Genomic DNA, 20,500 nt, shown 5'->3' on the forward strand with positions numbered 1-20,500 from the left:
CCTAGAATTCAACCTGTTTTGACTGAAAAAATAATATATATATATATATATATATATATATATAATGGGATAAGTAATTGTCATAAAATTGTATGTGTGTTGAACAATCAGCAGATTTGAGTGCTTGTGGTTTGTATCAGTTGGTTCCACAGTCACCCCAGTGGACCCATGGACCAAAAGACTTCCCAAAAGCGGTGTTAAGGCCTCCATTAAGCACAAAGACAGAGTTAATTAGGAAGCTTATTCCCTCTCCTGAGGCCACGGGGCTCCTATACGCCCTGCTGGGGGAATGTAGGCAAGCACTGACACACTGTAATTAACAGGTCTTACCAAATCAACAGCAGTCAGTGAAAGATAATAATTTTTATTTTGCTGTATTTTAGTCCCAGCCTCTCAGGTTTTCTAGCAAAAATACTTTATAGATTACGAGAAAACAAATTTGAGGCATTTGTGAACTAAAACCGAACTAAAACGGTGAGCATTAGACCTACACGAGACAGTTTCAAATCCACCATTCAACCACTTGATGCACTTGGATACATTTCAGCTTAAAGAACAACATTCAAACTGTAAACTTTGCAGGGAAGAAGTTAACAAATTTTACCCCTTTACTATTCGCTTCTGATTGACTGTACTCTTACTGCACAAGAGCTAATTATTCAGTTATGTTATGTTAAGAGGGGGTATCCAAGTCCAGTCTGGGAGAGCTGCTATTCTGCAACGTTTAGCTGCATCCGTTCTCCAGTACACCTGAATTAAAGAAGTGGCTCGTTTCCAGGCCTCTAAGGAGCTGAATGACTGAAATCTGATGAGGGAATTCAAGCATTTGATTGAGCTATGTTGGAGCAGGGATGGATCTAAAAGTTGCGGGGTGGTAAGTTCTCCAGGTCTGGACTTGAGCACACCTGTGTTATATCATTGTTTATTGGTGAAAATGCACATGTGCTTCGGATAAAGACAAAATGTCTTTTCTGGGAACAAAATGTTCAGAGCACAGCGATAAACATAGATGCACTTATCTGTTGTAGCCAGTTTCTCAACTAAAAATCTTTGCTTTGACCTGCCAGAACCAATTCTAGCCAATTATGATTTCTCTGTAGCAAATAAGACAGCAAATAATGCAAGAAGACAATTATGAGGGCCAGCCCACTTAAGGTTTGGAGTTCATTCTCATATGTCATTATAATAAGAGACCACATCAGTTGGTCATTACACATGTTTAAATGAGGATCGGCAGTTTATACACTGCAGCACATCCAACACAAACATATGCTGCAGTGTAAGCAGAAATATTTTTGAAAGTTTCTAAAATGTATGTGCTTGTCTTCTTGTTTATGAATATCATTGCCATAAGTTAAAACACAATATTTCAGCTGGTTTGAATATAGAGTGAAGTTATCATTAAGACAGAAAGAAAGACAAAGCAAGAATGATGAGATTCACCAAACAACAGAGAAAGAAGAGGTTGACTATGTCCACAGGTAGGTTATTCTCTGTAAACATATGTATCCATTTGTCCTGTGGGTTCGTTCCCCTGGCGTCCCGTCAGCGGTGGCTGGGTCATACCTCCATTAGAGGCTTTGTCACAGTGATTAATAGCTCTTTCTATCATCTTTAATTCACTCCCTCATGATGGCGGCGCTGCTCGCTGCTCGGGGTAATCATGTGATGTATGAGTCTGCCCAACACCTTGTGGCAGAGGTGAAAATCATTCCACCCATGCAGATAGCAGGCCTGGGAACAAATGTTTTCCACCCTTAATAAAAATTAATGCATTTGATATCAAGTGTGAACACTTGAATGCATGATATATAAGCATGCGAGTGTGTGTCTGTGTTTATGCAAAGTGTCATGATGTATCGTCCTCTGTTAATGGCTAATTTAGTCAGGGAGATGAAGTTGTTTCTCTAACTGTTTCACATTAAATATTTCATGTTGAATCATTTGAATATCTGCATCATATTGTTCTGCAATGCATTTTACAAGTGTTAGTATTACATGAGCTTTTTTCACGTCTTGTCATGTTAAAACCATAAATTTAAACTTTGACATAAAAATCTGATAAGTAGTTATAGGGTTGTTGTCTTACTGCAGTTTCTCAATAATTTTCTTTCATGCTACCCCTAGGGAACATAAATTTGTCACACCCCACCTCATAACGTTCTATTGAGAACATGATAATCTTTATTTATTATCAAACCACTGTAACCACTGTACAAACCACTGGCTCCAGCATTTTGCATACAATCACCTGATTACCAACACATTGTTCAAAGATATTTTATTATGTTTCAAATTTAAAGATAATACATATTGTTTCCTTGTTAGATGACTTTAAAAAATGGGTTGCACTGCATGTCATGTTGATGTACCAGAGTATCACATAGACTATATTTATCAAGGAGATACAGAAACTCTGATCATGGCAGACCTTGAGCACCAAAGCAATGGAGGCCCAAGCAATATTCCAAATACAGGCTGTAGAAAGAAGCACTAGGTACAATCCAGCATCTCACACCAGGGAGTAAGATACTAGCAGGAAAGGAATACATGAAGCACCATAATCAAGTAGCTGGCAGTGTACAGAAACATCTATGTGGAACACAAGCTGGAGATCCCTAGCTCAAAGTGGGAATTACCTGAGAAGGTGGTGGGAAATGGCAAAGGTAAGATGTGGGAATTTCAAACCAAAAAATGGTAATCAACTATTCAGATTCGGAAATTATGATTGTTGATAAGTAGCAGACGACAGCCGTTCTGATCGATGTGACCATCTCCAATGATTGAAACAGAAGTAAAAATAAAAAAAATAAAAAAAATAGAAACTGGAAAAATCCCAAAGTCTCAGAGAGGAGCTGGAAAGAGCCTGGCAGGTAAAGGCAACTGTAGGTGCCCATACTCATCAAAGTACTTGGGGCAGTGAACCCCTCCCCTCCCCCAACACACACTGAAGACATGGCTCCAACAAATACCTGGAGAAACATCAGACATCTCAGTCCAGAAGACAGACCTTAAACAACTAAGAAACACTCAGGCCTCTTGTAGAAGACCAAAGCCAAGGGGGAAGAAGGGGTGGGTGAGAGAGTTTTTTTTATGCATGGTGCACTTTCAGTTTCTTATTTGGAAAAAGGAATAAATAATTTTCCTTCCCCTTCCCAGTTGCATGCTAGTTTGTTTAACAACATAAGTCCCAAGAAGATACAATATGATACAGTACGGTTTGAGGCTGTAATCTAACAAAATATGAAAAAGTTTAAGGGGTTTGAATAGCATTCCCTTTTTTTTCCATCAAAGATCCTAATGCATCTCAAATGTGATGTTGCTCTCAGCTGGAGTTCCCCTTCTTTACCCTGAATTCCTTCTTTAATGAGGGGCGTCAGCTTGCACTAATCAAGTAATGTCCATCACTGAACAAACAAATTGCTGTACAGAGGTCGGGACACAGAAATATACGCACACACAAACGCACACAGCTATCAGATCATCTGTGCAAACTGTCCCAGTTGCCCCGTGCAGCCAATGCCATGGTCTTTGACTTATCAATCATCTACATGTGAAACCACAAATTTTAAACCTCCGAACACAGCCTACTTGTTTTCATCCAACGTTTACCGTACAGAAACGTATATGTTTATGAGCTGAAATGCTCTCATTGAAGCCAGTGGACCAAGAGAATATCTGGCCTGAATCAAATATAAACTTCGAGCCCAGCACACAAGGGGAAATGTCAAGAGGAGAAACAGCAATGGAGGGATACGGTTACCTTTAAAAGCCCTTGTCCCTCCACCATATGGCAGACTTCTCATCTAGGCTTGTAACCATGTTACACAGTCTGCACGCTGAAATTCACTGCTCGGGCTCCCAGAGCTGCAGTACATTGAATTTCATGCCTGCCCCAGCTCAGTCAACTATTTAAAACACTTTCCCCCTGAAGAAAGCTGGGCGCACACATTGTGTGTGCCAAACACAATGGTTGCACAGACCCTGTAATCTGGTGTTGCATCAAAGAATTACTTTAAGAAATATTCAACTTATAGATGTAGTATGTTTATATAAATGCTTTCTACGCAACATAAAAACACTGACATACGTTTGTAAACGTAAGCTGAGTCAGCACTTTGCGCTCTTGCAGAGATTTTCCTTGCAGCAAACAAACTTTGACAGCACTTATGATTCCTTACTGGCAGAGGAAAACAGCTTATGTTCTACTTATTCTGCATTTGACACCTTTGCATTCCTTCTGGCATACTGTGTGCACTGACCTTGAAGTTCCACTGGCTGATGGATATGTGAACACAGTGCTGTGGGCTTTATTTTATCTTCCTTTAATCATAAAAGTACAGTAATTTAGTGAAAACCTTGAGGTAATTCCTCAAGTTAGTGCCTGACTGCTTGTTGCCAACCAGGGTGACCTTTTGAGGCAATCAGAAGTATTGTTCATTAATGTCCAGTGAGCACAAAGTTTATGTGTGTATCTGTTTGGATTAAAAATCCACAGCTGACAGTACAGAGGTACAGTGTCACACAGGAAGCCCTTTAGGAATGTTCCTTCGAGAAGGGATGGGTTGTTGAGCCTCATTAGCAGAGCCCCTTCTCCCTGTGACCTGTCAGCCCACGTTAGGCACAGCTCAACGCAAAGCGGCAGATTCCTGCGGATCATTTCCGGCTTTTAGTGTCCGTCTGTCTCGCTGTGTGACACCTGGCCAGCAGTCTGTCTTGTTAACTCCCTTGTTCATCACCTTGCTGATTTGTCTGAAAGTGTACTTGGCTTTCAACTAATCTGGTGCCTTCCCTGTGGTTACATCTGGGATTGATTTTCTGCCTGTTCTTTTATTTTCACACTCAAGCTGATTGTCCATTTTAAATGTTTCTTTCAACTTACATGCAATATAGCAGCAGTATTAACCAAAGCTCTGAACTGGGATACCTGGCTCCGTAGTGGGCTGCCAAAACTGGGATTTAATCTCTTTGCATGCGAGCAGACTCCCTGGCAAATAAACTCCAATAGAATAATGTGTCTGATTTTTGGAAGGATATAAACTTCACTAATAACAGTAAGCCTCTGCTTCCAGCAACTATTGAAGGGGTTACTGGAGATAAGAATATTGCTGAAATATGGAAAAGCCATATTCTCTCCATATATGCTTCTGACCAGAGGAAGCATGAGTTTCTGTTGAGAAAATGACATTAACTAAAGCATGCATTCTTGACCAATTATCAGCAGAGCACCTGAGGTACGCTAATCAAAGAGCTTTCACTGTGTTTTACAGGTTTTCTAAAACATGACATTTTACCTGTATCTGTGTTATCAGTACGTTTAGTGCCAGTAGTAAAAGAAAAAATGGAAAGATATCTATTAATGATAATTACAGACCAATTGCTTTGGCAAGTGTATTGACTAAACTTTTGGAAGATATTCTAATAGAAAGAGTTCAAGAGTGTATAACACACTTTGACATCATGCTTAATCTTAAAAAGAGTTGTGTTATAATTGCTACAACCAAGGTGGATCAAAAGAAGAATGCTCCTTCCTTTTATTTATCAAGTTTTGAGAATGAGATAATATGTTGGCTTGTAAAATTACAATGTGTAGAGATAAGTTTAAAGTGTCCCTTTTTCGAAGGGACACCTCCTTTTATACGGCTCTCCTGTTGTTAAAGTATAGTAAAGATATAATGAAGAAAATGCAAATAGCCTCAGGATATTTATAGAATCCTCCTCAAACGTCCAAGATGGACATTTGCAAGTCAAATGTCTGTCATGAGCAGCATTCCAACTTTTCATGGGTTGATGAGGAACTTCGTGTATAAATTTGTGGATGCTTGGACATATCAAAAAACTTCATAGTAACAGCTCTGACAACTGCAGCCTCTAGCTTTTTTAAATATTGGAATAATCGTTTGTGTGCTTTGCGATGGATGCATTCTTTTTTAAACTTGTTTTATTTATTTATTCTTCTAACTGGTATGAACTAATTTTTGTCTCAAAATAAAAACTTTCTTTGCCACCATTAAGATCCACCTGCCTAATTTGGCACTCTGAAGAAGCCCAGTGTGGATAAAGGGGTCAGACTTCTACATCCTGTTTTATTCTATTCACAATTAACCCTCATGTGATTCTGTCTGTTTTTACTGCATGCTGAAGAAAGACTTCAGGAAAGGGAAATATAAAACAGTCAACACTGTACAATGTTTAGCAGATCATTCTAGCCAACAATGACATCAATGCAATCCAGTAGCAACCATGACCTATTTTTACTGTAGGGCCACCAACTTATTATTTCAATTAAAAAATGATGGCTAAAAAAAATAAAATAAAAAATTAATTAGAAAAGCATCCAAGAGGCTCATGGTAACTCTGGAGGAGCTACAAACATTCTTAGCTCATGTGGGAGTATCTGTTAATTGGGCAACCACCAGTCGTGCAAACTACAAACTTGGCCTTACTGGAAAATTACTAAATGAAGCTTTCCAGAAGCCATTGAGTGGTTAAAAGCAAACATGTGTCAAAAGGTGCTCCGATCAAATGTGACTACATTTCAGCCTGTTGGCTTACATGCAGAAGCTTATGTGTGATGGAAAACCAACACTCCACATCACCTTTCAGCACATCACCTGAAATATGGTGTAGGCAGCATTATGCTGTGGGATTTCGTTGATGGTAAAATGAATGGAACTTAATACAGAGAAACACTGGAAGGAGACATGTTGGAGGATTCAAAAAGGCTTTTGATTGGGGCGAAGCTTCATCTTCAAGAACTCTAAACATGCAGTCAAAGCTACAATGAGATGGTTTACATCAGGGGTCTCAAACTCTAGTCCGGGGCGTGCCATAGTGGCGTAGGGGTTAGCGCGACCCATATTTGGAGGCCTTGAGTCCTCGACGCGGTCGTCGCGGGTTCGACTCCCGGACCCGATGATATTTGCCGCATGTCTTCCCCCCTGTCCTTCCCTGTTTCCTGTCAGCCTACTGTCATTTAAGGGACACTAGAGCCCACAAAAAGACCCCCTGGAGGGGTAAAAAAAAAAAAAACTCCAGTCCTCGAGGGCCGCAGTCCTGCAACTTTTAGATGTGCCTCTGCTGCACCACACCTGAAAAGAATAATTAGGTCATTAGCAAGGCTGGGAGAACTGATCTACACAAGCAGGTGGTAATTAAGCCATTTCATTCCAGTGTTTTTTTACCTGTGGCACATCTAAAAACTGCAGGACTGCGGCCCTCGAGGACTGGAGTTTGAGACCACTGGTTTACATGATGGGTCTTAAACATCAACCCTAAGTGAGCAGTATCCTGAAACCTTTACATGTGTAACTCCATTCAATAGACCTAAATCAAACTGCTGTATTAGTTCAATAGTCTGCAATCAAATATTACCCATGAGACAATTATTTGACTGTTGAGTGACATGTTTTAGCAGCGATGTGTCTAAACTTAGTTATTATGTCATTCACAGGCGATGGCAACGATGACTTTGGCTTCTTTCCAAGCAACATGTTGGACAACGCATGTGGCTCCGACGGCGATCCTACACCTTCTTCAGCCCTGACAGATGATCCGCTCTCTGACGATGAGTCTTCACCTCAGTCACTTCAACAAGCAAGCATCTTTTTTCCTCAAGGCAATTTAACCATTCCTCTGGACTTTGAACTGAGAGAGTCATCAGTTCCAGGTGCAACTCTGGGTATCTGGAGCCGCAGGAAGGTGAATATAGGAGAACGCTTTGGACCATATGAGGGGGAGCACGCCCCATGTCTCCAAGACCCTATGCAAGGCTGGGAGGTAAGAACATGCCACCATTGCTTTTGTTCACCAGTTTAAATTTTAAGTAAGAAATACATTTATGAAATGAAACAAGGATCTGTTCAGCAATTGCAGGGCCCCAACTAATGTCCTGTCCATACTGTAAAGAATATTGTATAAAATAGTTTTTTCTTCCATCCACATGTAAATCAAGACATTTTTGATGCACAGGGTGCAAAGGCAGGGACAAATAACTTTACATCAGTGCTTCTTTTACTGAAAGAATCTAAAATCACAGGTATGATTTTCTGCTCCAGATTTTTTGCTTGCAAACTTTGCCAATCTTGTGCTCCACAGAAATTTCTAAAAAAAAAATCAAGAGCGTCGTGGCTAGAACCTAAAACAAACAAAGAAGGAGTCTTGTTTATTTGGTTCCTATTTTAATTTTTTTTTTTTCAAAGTCTACGTAGTATTCTGGCTTTGCAAATTCAAGCAGTCATAAGAAATAAAAAAAATCACTTGGATAGATTTCATGAATCCAGGTTAAAGAAATGTGTACTTGTATTAGTGTGTTTTAAACTTTACTGCTAGTATAAACATGAACATTTCAGCCACATTCTTTTTCGGCATTGGCAGTAGCTTGTTTCTGACAAAAAGGGGTTTTCCTTGGCCAGCATACAGTTGTAGCTTTCACATAGGTTCTCTTTTTATTTCCTCCCATGTCGTCATGTTCACATTTAGCCCAGTGACCACAAGGCTGTTGCAGTCGTTTGTTGCCCAGTGAGGTAATGTTAGCTCCGAAAGAAAGAGATTTGAGGTTGTGCTCTTAGCTCAATTAAAATGAAAAGCCATAAAGCCCTCCTTCGTCCCGGTTAGGGACCCAGTGCGACCATTGCCAAATCACATATTGGTCAGCGGGCACAGAAAAAAAAAATCGAAGGCAGGGTCACCGGACAAGGTCAAAAGGTTAGACGCCGGCCCTGTCCGTGTCAAGCTTGCTTGGTTTTATGGAGTGGCGAGAGGGGGGCTTGCAGAACACCGGCCTCATTTACTCTCCCATAATAGATCTTTTCTAATTTAGACGAGATGGGTTCACATTCAGTGCTTTTTCTCCTTGGAGACACTCATAAAGGATAGCTGTCCACGCAGAAGACAAAGTAAGAAGTCAAATGTTTCTTTGACAAGATGTTTCCACATAACTACCCCTCCTTGTTCTTGTTTTTAGCACACATGCAGTATGAGTAATTTGTGAAGTGGTTTTAGCTTGATAATAATAAATGTACCTCTTTTTATTCTTTGTGCATTTTATTCCATATTTATTAGCTGATAGATGTAGCATAACATATAAATGTATTTTTAATAGTAGTATGCGCAAACTTTCCATTTTATTCAGTTTATATTAGATTTGTTGTAGAATTGTTATGTCCTTCTGTCCATATAGACTTAATTGCTTGAACAAGTCCTTTTTTAATTATTACTTTTTTTCCCTGGGAAGAATAAAAAAGAGGTTTCATGAATTTTTATCCTGTTGTAATTTATGTGGATCCTGAATAATAATATGTATTTAAAAGGCTTTGACGTGTGTGTGTGCGTGTGCATGCATGTGTGTCTGTATGTGAGTGAGGGTGTATAGTGGGGGGCAGAGAGAGAAAGATGGAATCCTGGCGAGGCAGCACTGTATCACAGTGTTTAATTACCATCCTGACAGCAAGCAATAACTCTTTCCATTAAGTAAATAAGTTGTAAAGAATTTATGATGAAATGCCACATTATTCAGAATGGATATTCAGTGATGACATCCCTCTGCATTAAATATGGTAAATGCCATTAAGGCCCGGTGAACCACCCCACCCCCACCCTCTTTTCCCATGGCCGCTCCGTAAGCACTCGCTCAGCCCCCCTCCCGCCTGCAACACGTCAATATGCCAATAACCTTACGAAGGGTCTGTAAAAACAAAATTGATTTGGTAAATGTGAGTGAAGACAGATATGTTTGCTTTCATCATCAATTCTATGCGGCGCAGCACGGTGATGTCACCAGCCTGGGAGCGATAAAGTGGCGCGCCCACCTGGAGCCTTTGATGTAGTGCCCCGTGCGGCCCGAGCCAGTGATGACAGACAAAGGGAAGTTTGTCACCATGGAGGCCACCGGTCCTCAGCGCCATCACCATAAATTTAGGAGCTTTATTCATAAAGGGGACGAGTGAGTTATGGCATCCGTGATGCTTTATGAATACAGGAATGGTGACTTATGGGAAAGATAGCTTCTGTAAATAAGGGGTGGAGAGGCAGCTGTGAGGGGTCTGTCAAGCTCTCCTGCACTGTCGTATGCAGAAATGAAGTGCTGAGCATGCCAAAGACTGCACACTGTGGAGTGAAAGTTGGCATATGTTGTGTGTCTGCTTCTGGGCAACGACAAATACTTATATATATATATACCTATATTATTTTATATATCTATATATATAGATATAGCTATATATATGTAGCTATATATATAGCTATATCTATATACTGTATATCTATATATATATATATGGGGGGGTGGGCGTGTGTGTGTGTGTGTAAAAATTAAAGCAGGCTTGGCAAGTTTAAAGTTAAAGTTGCAGTAGCGAGACCACCCTATCAATGTCGTATTGCCACTATGAAGAAACTACTATCAACAGCTGCTTCCAGATGCCTGATTAGACAGATGGTAAAAAACATTTGACTAACTGCAAAACGCCTGTAGTAACTCTGGGTTTCAATTTGCATAGAAAGACACATATTAAGCTCTACAAAACTATATGAACAAGCTAGAGAGGTCTGTCCTATGAACTGATTCATACACGAAAAAGAACACCATGCATACAGTGAAGCGTGGCAGTTGATCAGTTATGCCTTGGAACAACTTTGCTTTATCTGGCATAGGAAAGCTGCAATGTGTGGAGGGTAAGATGGAGTTTATTCATGCCTTCTGTGAGGAAGCTGTAGCTTGGTATCACTAAACCTTCAAACAGGACAACTGTATAATTTTTGGAGAGCAGAAGTCGTTAAAAAATTATGTGATATTTTATTCAAAGAGAGCCCTTGTAATGTTAGTTTAGAAGTGTTCATTTTGATTTGCAGCTAACGAGCCTCTTCAAGTTTGTACATTTTGCCCAATGCAATAGCTTTCAGTGATATCCGTAAGTATGAAGACTACCCTGCTAAATTGACTACATGTGTGATCTGGAAAAACAACAGCTTATAAATAATGACCAAAACACCACATAAAAAATAAATGTCTGCTAATTTTCAGCTTTAAATCTTCGTATAAAATATAGTTTGGTGATGACATTTTAGTAAATCACATTTGGAAGGTAATGACCCATTTTATGAAGTAGCCTTGGCTTTGATTTATATAACAACTCAGATGGATTAAAACAAGTTAAGTTACCATTTTTTTAATTTTTTTTTTTTTTTTAAAAAGAACCATAAACACAAATAATTGCTATTATCAGGGTTGGGACATGATGGCCTACACCACTTAGCATATTTGCATGTGTTTCTTCTTAGCCTTCTTTAAGTGATTCTTAATGCCTGGATTCCCACTAGTCCATATTCTGCTGCCCCTTTCTCTTTCAGTCATTGAGACACATTGAAATTCAAACTCCATTTGTGTCTATCCTCTTCTCAAGGAGCAGCAACAATAGGACAGGGAGTCTGAGTGCAGGAGAGAGCTATCCAGCACTGAATAAGTATCTGTGTTCACCCCAAACTTGCAACCCCATGGGATGGGTTTAGAAAGCTGGGTGCCTCCTGCTGTAAGGGGGCGATGGGTGGAGCAGGTTAGGCATATGAGAAGGGATGGGTTGGTGGGACAGGGGAGCGCCGGGTCTTTGTGCACCTCTTGAGTGAGAAGCAGAGGTTGAGGCAATAGTGCTGGTGGTAATGGTGGTGGGGAGGTGGTGAAGGAGATTAGCACTGATTGTGAATGGATGTAGAGGATTAGTCGGCTGGGCAGGGCCTATTCTGGCTCTGGCTGTCTTCTCAACCTCCTAGCCTTGAGAGGATAGGACGGTAGAAGGAGGTGCAGTGGCAGATGCTTGACCAAGAGGAGACTTATCTTTTCAGTTACCACTGACCAAAAACTTTGAGTTTCCATAAATCAACATAAAAGTACAAATACTTCTAAATTTATACTAGTGACTTCAAAAAACTAGTTTTGAGATGATAATAAAGTAAAACTTTGTGTGATGAAACTATCCCTCACATCACGTTTTATCAGTTTAAGGTGTACTAATGTATTTTACTGCTTTTGCCGTTGACACCGTCATCATACGCACTTGCAACAGTCTTCTATGCATGTATGAGTGTGAGAGTGTTGAAGGTGGGCGTTTTGAGTGGGCGTACTTTTGTGCATGGATAAGCCGCTGTCCTGAATGAATGCAGATGTCTCTGGCTCGCTGTCCGCCTGTCCCCTGTACACTGATGGCCCGTCACCTCTCTCTGTCACTGGAAGAAAGAGCCACTCTCAGTCTCGGCCAAAAGCCCCCTCTCTAATCCTTCAGACCCTACTACCTCCCCGTTCACTGTCAGCATAGATGGTCCTGCCCACAGCAGCGCTTAGAAAGACAGGCAGTAGGGATGAACCTCTCTGTCACTCATGCAGTCTCTGAATGGACACACATCCTCACTTTTTCACACACGCAGACGGACATAGACTTTTCAGAAATTCAAAGTGGAAAAGTCTTGCATCTATAAACACCTTGTGAATGCCTGTTGTCAAATGGGCTGTGGCACAGGAGCACTGTGGGAACTCATGAGAAGGGAACAAAGTGAGAGTGTATGAGTAATCATGAAGGAGCAGTTTATAATACACACTTTGTTGTCATTGGCACCAAATTAATCACAACACAGACAAATGAACTCAAATCCTGTTGAGCTGCACAGGGAACCTGTATTTGTTAATAACTTCATTAATTCATTACATTACTATATCTTTGAGCTCTTTGTCCACAACCGTTGCTTGGTCTAATTCTGGATTTATTTCCATGATTTATTTGATATTTTCATCATCATTTGAGGAACATTTGTTTTACAGTTACCTTTTAAAACCAATGCAGGAAGAACTCACATTAAGCACAAGAGTTGGTGTTTATGATGGTTATTTAAATACAATGTCAATCTTAGAAAATCTTTTAATTCATGTGCCATTTAATAAGGTTTTTCCCCAGAATTTTAGTGAAACCACATAATCAGGGTGAATTAAGCTGTGCTGAGCTATTGTGGTCCTAAAACCTCTCTCAATGTTTATTTTGCTACACTACTTGCAGTTTTCCCTCAAAAGATAGTAGTTACCACTGTTAATAATATCACTGTTGAGCAGGAATGATAGGATCTTTCATCTGGACAAATTAGACTGAGTTGCGCCTCTATACACTCATCTAAATTGATATGAGTAGGTTCAGCTTCATTTCTCTTAGCTGTAGACTTGCATCTAGAGTTGTACTTTTTAACACTCTATTGCATCTTTCTGATCAACTCTGTGACAATCATGTTTTGAAGAGTTTAGTCAATAAAGACAAATCATTAACTCATTGCTTGTAAGTGTATGTATTATATTTTTTGACCTGCTAAGCTCCCAAAGCTGCCATGGTCTGTTAATTTTGAGCAGAAGAGTATACATCATCATCTTTATTAAAACTACTCCAGAAATGTCGTCAGTCATGTGTATCTGCCTTTGTCTATGAGGAAGATGAGCTTCTAGTCCACTGTGACTGAAGCTTGATTTCTGTGGATGGGAGTGATGCCCATTGAAAATCCCAAAGACAAAAGAAGCTGGGGCTCCATCTCTATGCCCCTCAGTTGACTGATAATCCCTTTCTTCGGGTTAATCTGTTGTTTGTTGGTGTTGTTTGAGGGTTGAAGCTGTCTGTTTGTGTGTGTAGAGGGGTAGTGACATCCTAATCTCATGTGAGATGAGGCATATACTACCAGAGGCCCTGCATGTGAAGCTTCTCCTGTAACTAAACTCCCACATTGTTCAGAAACATTTCTAACTAAAGCAAAGTATAAAATAAATTATAAATAACTTTTCGTTTCCTTCTTGCCTCATCCTCTGCCTTCTTTCTCTTCCCTTTTTTTCTCAACTCATTCAGTGTCTGGGATCTCAGCGGGAAGGGGAAACTAGATTAACTAACTGAACAAAGTCAGAGTGAATTGCAGGAGGACAAAGGCAGGCATGAGTGGGGGCCATGCCAGTCGGAAGGTGAAGCCAGAAGCACAATACCAGGTGAAAAGGGTTATCCTTAGGGGTCTGACCAGGCAGGGCAAAGGTTATTGGTCCTATTAGATCTCAAATGAATGCAAGTAGTTTGATGGAAAAAAAGAGGGTCAAAGAAAGGTTTTCAAAATGTAGAATAGATACTCAAGATATGGCATAAACTTTATGCCATATTTATTATGTATTGTCCAGGCACATAGTGCCAATTTATAGCAAGAATAATTGATTATGTTACCTTCAGTTGTTATTAAAATGCTATATATAACAAATCTAATTTAAAATAACTGACTCTGTAATTTAGCGCCTTGAAATTGCGCCTCAGTCTCTATAAAAACTTACGAGTTTCAGGAACTGTTGAAGGCAGAGTTTCAGGAACTTCACTCTACTATCAACCCTTTAACAAGATTTTTACCAGTGTTGCACTGAGAAGTGGCTTGTACAATGGGCGCAGATGACAGCAGTTCCACCAGGTGTTTGCTAATTGTTGCTGGCTAGTCTAACGGAGCTGAGTGGGATAGCTGATCTGTGAGGGGAAAGTTTGGAAACCGCTGGTCCCAAGAGGAGGGCACCTTGAAGGCAGCGTTAGGGCCACCAAGGCAGTTTGCACAGCTGAATGGTTGCCACGGGAGATTACGGGATTTCTCAAACATGCATGAAATAATCAAAGGAACACTCCAGGTATGTTTTTGATGAGCGAATAACATTTTAACATTATGTAAAGCTCAAAAAAGTTGATTCCACATAATGCTTTCTCTTTAATCAAAGGAAAGGAGAAGGATTTGATCAGAGCTGCATTGCTCAATAACCCAATGACACATGTCTAGACAGCCATAGATATACCAGAGTTTATATGCAGGTGCACTGACTCATCGTCAGGATATAAAAGCTACTGCCTCGTAACACACATTTACATCATTTTTCTGGAGCTGTTACAGCCCACTGAATACTCAGGAAGGAGAAGGAAGCCCCAAAGACATTGTCAAATCACTTATTTTAAAACTGGGGTTTTTTCCCTTTTAGTGGCAGTTCTAAAGAAGAAAGTGAAAGGAAAAATTTGAGAAAAAAGTCCCCTGGCTGCAATGTAATGATGAAAAATAAATTTTCCAAGAATTAAATGTTTATGCTGCTGGCCATAAAAAAAAAGGACAACAAAAAAAAAACCCTCATAGCTGTTCTCGCATCTAAAACCTTACGAGAAAAACTTTGTGTTAAAAAAATATAAATATAGTTTTATTAACATACAACAGTGTTATTAATAAATGGAGCAGCATGAGATAATGTGGGGAAAAAGAGTAATTGTTTTTTCTTAGCAAGTTCAAGTCAGACGTTTGCTTACATTCATGGACACAAATCAGATTTTAATGTATGACTTTTCTAAATATGTTTGCACTATGCTTCATTTATGGTAGTGTATAATTCTGCAAGTTTAAACATAGTAAACATGCAAATGACTTAGTAGTCTACAAGATTACTAAGTATTTCTGGGTAAAGGTGAGTCAGCTATTAAAACGTTAAGCTTGGAAATTAAAAGTATGGCAGGTATATGACAGACTAAATATGCGAGGCTGAAATGAACTAAAAATATCATAATTGTATCAAGCTACTGGACAGAAAAGTTTCATCAATAAGTAAATAAATGAATTGATAATAAAGTTAATATGCAAATAAGAAAATGGTTAAGTAACTGAGTAGATAAATACATTTCTTCAATTCAAAATAAATCTTGCCTATTATATTGGTGTGTTTTCTCAATGTACAAACACACACCTATGTGGTAAACCACATTGATTTTGTTCACATAAGCACACATTGGCACACACAGACTTTGGCCCCTGCACTTCTCTCCAGGCTCTCCAACTTCCTCCCACAATTGAATAACATGACTGATAGGTTAATTGGTGTCTCTAAATTCTCCTTAGGTGTGTGTGTATGATTGTTTGTCTCCGTGTTGCCAATGGACTGGCGACCTGTATGGGGTGTACCCTGCCTCTCGCCCAATGATTGCTATAAATAAGCACGGGTATACCTTGCACTCTGCAAGAATAAGCGATTTAGATATTGGACATATGGAGTCTAATTCATGTTTAATTAAGCTGTATTGTTTGGTTTCATGTACTTTTTAGTGATACAGATTGATGAAGTATGTTTCAGTCCTGAATTAAACCAGTAAGATTTCAGCAACTGGAGATTTAAGAGGGAAAATACTGAGACAAGTAAGCCCTCTGTTCCTTGTTAACAAACTGGCAGAAAACTTTGATTTTTGTCAATAAAATCCACCAAGAGGAAGCTGAAAAGGTCTGCTGATGCTATCTATCTACCGCCTTCCTTGACATTTGTTATATATTACGTTATACATGGGCTCACATTTTCCTCCAGCGATCTCTGAGACATGGTAGAATTCATGCTAAATTTTACGATGCTAAGCTAACCAGAACCTGCTGCAGAAAACCAGTCTCAAACCATGACACATCCAGTTCTAAGCCATACTATTGGTGCAAGGTTCTTTGTGTTCCTTTGATAGAGCAAATGTTTGCACACTTCATACTTGTTTCTTTCTGGTTGTTTACAGACATGCACTTTCACATTAACAGTAGTAAGAACACTGCAGTAGGTGCTGTGATAACATTTTAGGGTTTTGGGGTCTGGTCTCCAGGTGAACTAGCTTGGAGGGCCAGATGTTTGCATGTTAGCAGTTGCTTTGAATCTACTGACAGACTTTTTTCCATAAAGAGGTATGGCTGATTTCCAATTCTTCTGCAAACTCTTCAAATCCCTTACCAGACTTAAAAACTTTTTGGATCTCACCAGGGTGCTCACTCTCACTTCAACAGTCAGGAGCACACCAATCTAAAGTTAGGTTTTAACAGTCTTCAGAAATTAGAATAAAAATGTTTGACTGTGTCCATGTCTGTTCATGAATTTAGCCATTTCAAGTGGGAATAAATGTGGAGGTATCCTGATGTATTTCTTACCAGAAATAAAAAATTTTAAACCACATTTTAAGAAGAAAGGTCTTATCTTCTGTTTTAATTGTCTGGTTATATTACTTGTATTGTGTGGTATTGCTAGAATTGAAATAAATATATGGTAGAATTACACACAGACTTTTATAGCATGTTCCAAGTTTTGACAGTAGGTGAGTATAATGGTATAAGGTTACGAGACAGATAAGTCTTAATTAATAAGTAACAGAATGAGCTAGTAATCAAGTAAAAAGCCAATAAGAATATGGTTAGGTAACTGAGTAGCAAAATAAATACATTTCTTCAAATCAAAATCAATCTTGCTTTTTGAATTGGTGTGTTTTCTCAATTTACAAAACACACACCTCTGTGGTGAACCACATTGATTTTGTTCACATAAGCACACAGCAGCACACTCAGACTTTGCCCCCTGCACTCTGCTCACGCTGGAGTGAAAATGAGGGGACCCCTAAACGGCTTACAGGAAACAGAGGTGATGAATTCCGTGTGCTGGGCCAGAGAGCCCGGCTAATAGATACCTTATCTAGGGGGATTGATAGGGGAAGGGCCTTCTCTTTAAACACACTGTTGATTGTTTCCAAATGTCTTCCCAATGGGGCAGGTCAGAAAGCAGTAGAGAATGCCACTCGGGGCAGAGCTGATAGATTTTTATTGGTCCAGTTTGAGAAAACGAAGAGGGGAAAGGCCACTTTGTCCTGGCTTTGCTGCCCCTTTTTCTGCTAGTGCTTAACTACCAGTCAGATCACATTACCTAGGCAGTAAATCTGAGCAATGGTTAACACAAATAATCAAGAGCTAATATTACCGTACCAGACCACTTTTCTCCGTTTCTGTGATCAGAGTTGTGCAAAAAGGGACTGTCCTGTTAGCCTCTGGCAGATGTCCCCTCACACCATCATTGCTCTACTTGTAAAGTCTTAACCTCCATCATTGTATCTAGTAGTGGGAATCTCTTTGCGCGGACCTTGTGTCACATTGTTCTGGATTAATATCTGTATTGTCTCTTTGAGCAGGAGTTCAAAGGGTAATGGGATGGTATGGTCTGGCTCGAAAGCTTGTTACTGGGTAAAATGTCAGGAACACATGCCAGACAATATTCATCATAGCAGCACAGTACCTCTTTTCCAGTTAAACTGAATTGCTGCTCCAATTAAACATGATCAGGTCCAAAACCAGAACTGGGAGCTTCCAGGACTAAGGAGAGTGAAAGCAGAGGCCAAGATGGCAGTAATGAGGTCTTAACCTCAACTTCATTCTGTCTTTAATATGGGCCATATGATAGGCTGCTGTGCACTCATCTGGTATTGGAAAATCAATATGAGCTTTGCCTGCCTGTTTTCTAAAGATAATGGCATAACACAGTGAAGAACGTTAAAGAGGCTATTCAAGAGAAATTGACTGGTAAAAAAGATCAAGCTAAATATTTGATCTTATGCATAATTCTTCCAAATGGTAAGCAATTTGACGGTTTCCCTTTCCAAAACTGTTATGAACAAAAATCAGGGGGGAAAAAATCCAGAAGAATATAACATCTTTTAGTTGTACTCTATCAAAAGTAGTAGTTTTTAAAATCAAAACAATATTTCATTAAACAAGAAAGTGGAGAATGATGAAATAAGTAACGTTTAAATTAACTACAAATTGTAAAAATAAAAATATGTTTCTGTTTCAACCCAGTTTCTAAATGTCAAGGTACCTTCATTGTTAAGATGCAACTCCCTTAAGAAGTTAGTGTAGATTTTGTTATTAAATTTTTTTAAGATTAAGACTTAATTTGGTACAAGTTACAAAATTTTAGAAGATCATAGCTCAGCAAATGAGGAGCTCAACAGCTAACAGGAGCTAAAGCTAATGCCAACTCTTCAAGTAATAACTGAGCAATGATAAACTTCAAAAGTAACATAAGTGACATAAGGTTCAGGAGACCCTATCAACCTTATGTCAGAGAAGCTGACAAAGTTAGCACTGCAACATGAATGTTTGCTCAAAGTTGTGAATAAAGTGAAGTCACTACAAATGATGCTGACAGGAAGGGATAAGAAGATCGCTTTGCACGAGGAGAGAATCAATGAAGGAGAAAGAGGATTTTATGATTACAGGGCTAGAACCTCGACACCAAACATGAGCCACAACTACAGCCAACGCAGATACAACAGAGGACTGCTGTCACTGGAGCAACAAGTGGCAGATTCTCTTCAGAGTCAAGACAATACTTACAAGACAATATATTTATCACAGAGGAAATCTGAGAAACCTGGGACTGCTATTATAATTATATTCATTGGCAGGAAACAAAGGTATTATATCTTAAAATAATACCGTTGACAAAAAAAAAATGGAATGGAACAAATGTGTGAAGATTTAACAGAAAAGAAAGGGGACATTGCAAGAGAAGCAGGGAGGCTAAGAGATCAGAAAAATAAACAAATAAACATGGATTAGGAATAGGAATGCATGGATTTCAGATTAATTTGGATTTGTGAAGATATGACAGAACCTGATGAGTATAAAGAGGAAGGTCCAGGAGAATGTAGTCTGCCCACGAGAGGAGCTGGAATAGAATAAAATAGAATAGAAACAAACTATCTTCAGAATGCAGTACATAAAATTTGATGGAGTTCAAACCACTGTAAATGTTTGTTGGTAAATGGGAGTCACATTAATTGTAACCCTTGCACAGGTAACATTTTTTTTCCAAAAGTAGACAAAATACTGCCACAAGATAAAAAGCTAGTTAAAAAAGATTTCTGAATTTCTGACTGGACAATCATCATTCAAGAACAGGTAAAAACAGCTGATTCTAATTAACAAAAAATTGTGGGATAAAATTAATTGCCCAGGAAAAAAAGGGTAAATTATCTCTGTTTTAACCATCTACAAAATTTAAGTTGTACCCATCGATACATTAATTATTATAATATAGCATTTAAAAAATAATATTCTGAGAAACCTTCTGGTTTGAAGCAAATATAATTTTCAGTAATACATGTACGCTTTCATTTATGATCTAATTATTTTTGTTACACCATCTAGGATCATATTTCTAACCTAATAGTTTAACATGATTTTTATCTGAGCCCCACGACTTTATAACTGTGCAATTAAAAGCAAGGTTTTTTTGTTGTGCCCTGTTTAACACTAACTGCCCCTCAGTGAACAGTGTGTTTGAAGGTCATATTTTACATTAGTCTGGCTCTCATACTTAATGGGGTTAATTATGTTGGCAATAACCTCAGATCACATCCCAGTCAATAAGTGTTTTCTAATTGCTTTCAGGATGCATAATAATAATGTAGTCCATCAGTTTCTGTCACCACTTAATAACTGTGGGGAGTGTTAAATTATATGTAGGATAAACATGAATTATTTTTTGAAAAATTACAGATCATGTTTTCTTCACAGAGCACATATAGTTTTTAATCTACCAGCTTATGTACCAGTTTCTTTTTACCCATAAATGATGTAGTGAGAATTTAGTGGTGAATTTTACTGGACTAGTGTTAAGAAACAGCATGTCAGTGATGGCTTT

The 20,500-nt window shown here is 39.0% G+C and overlaps 1 protein-coding gene across 11 annotated transcripts in view; it reads left to right on the forward strand.

The window, feature by feature from the left end:
• mecom (MDS1 and EVI1 complex locus) overlaps positions 1-20,500 on the forward strand; it is a 159,193-nt gene that overhangs the window by 47,359 nt on the left and 91,334 nt on the right. For all 11 annotated transcript variants that reach the window (XM_023351922.1, XM_023351923.1, XM_023351924.1 and 8 more), the window contains exon 2: positions 7,454-7,779. In XM_023351922.1, the coding sequence (XP_023207690.1) occupies positions 7,454-7,779 (326 nt within the window). The remainder of the gene's footprint in view (positions 1-7,453; positions 7,780-20,500) is intronic.

The sequence above is a fragment of the Xiphophorus maculatus genome, chromosome 18 (assembly GCF_002775205.1).
Source record: "Xiphophorus maculatus strain JP 163 A chromosome 18, X_maculatus-5.0-male, whole genome shotgun sequence".
Classification (NCBI taxonomy): domain Eukaryota; kingdom Metazoa; phylum Chordata; class Actinopteri; order Cyprinodontiformes; family Poeciliidae; genus Xiphophorus; species Xiphophorus maculatus.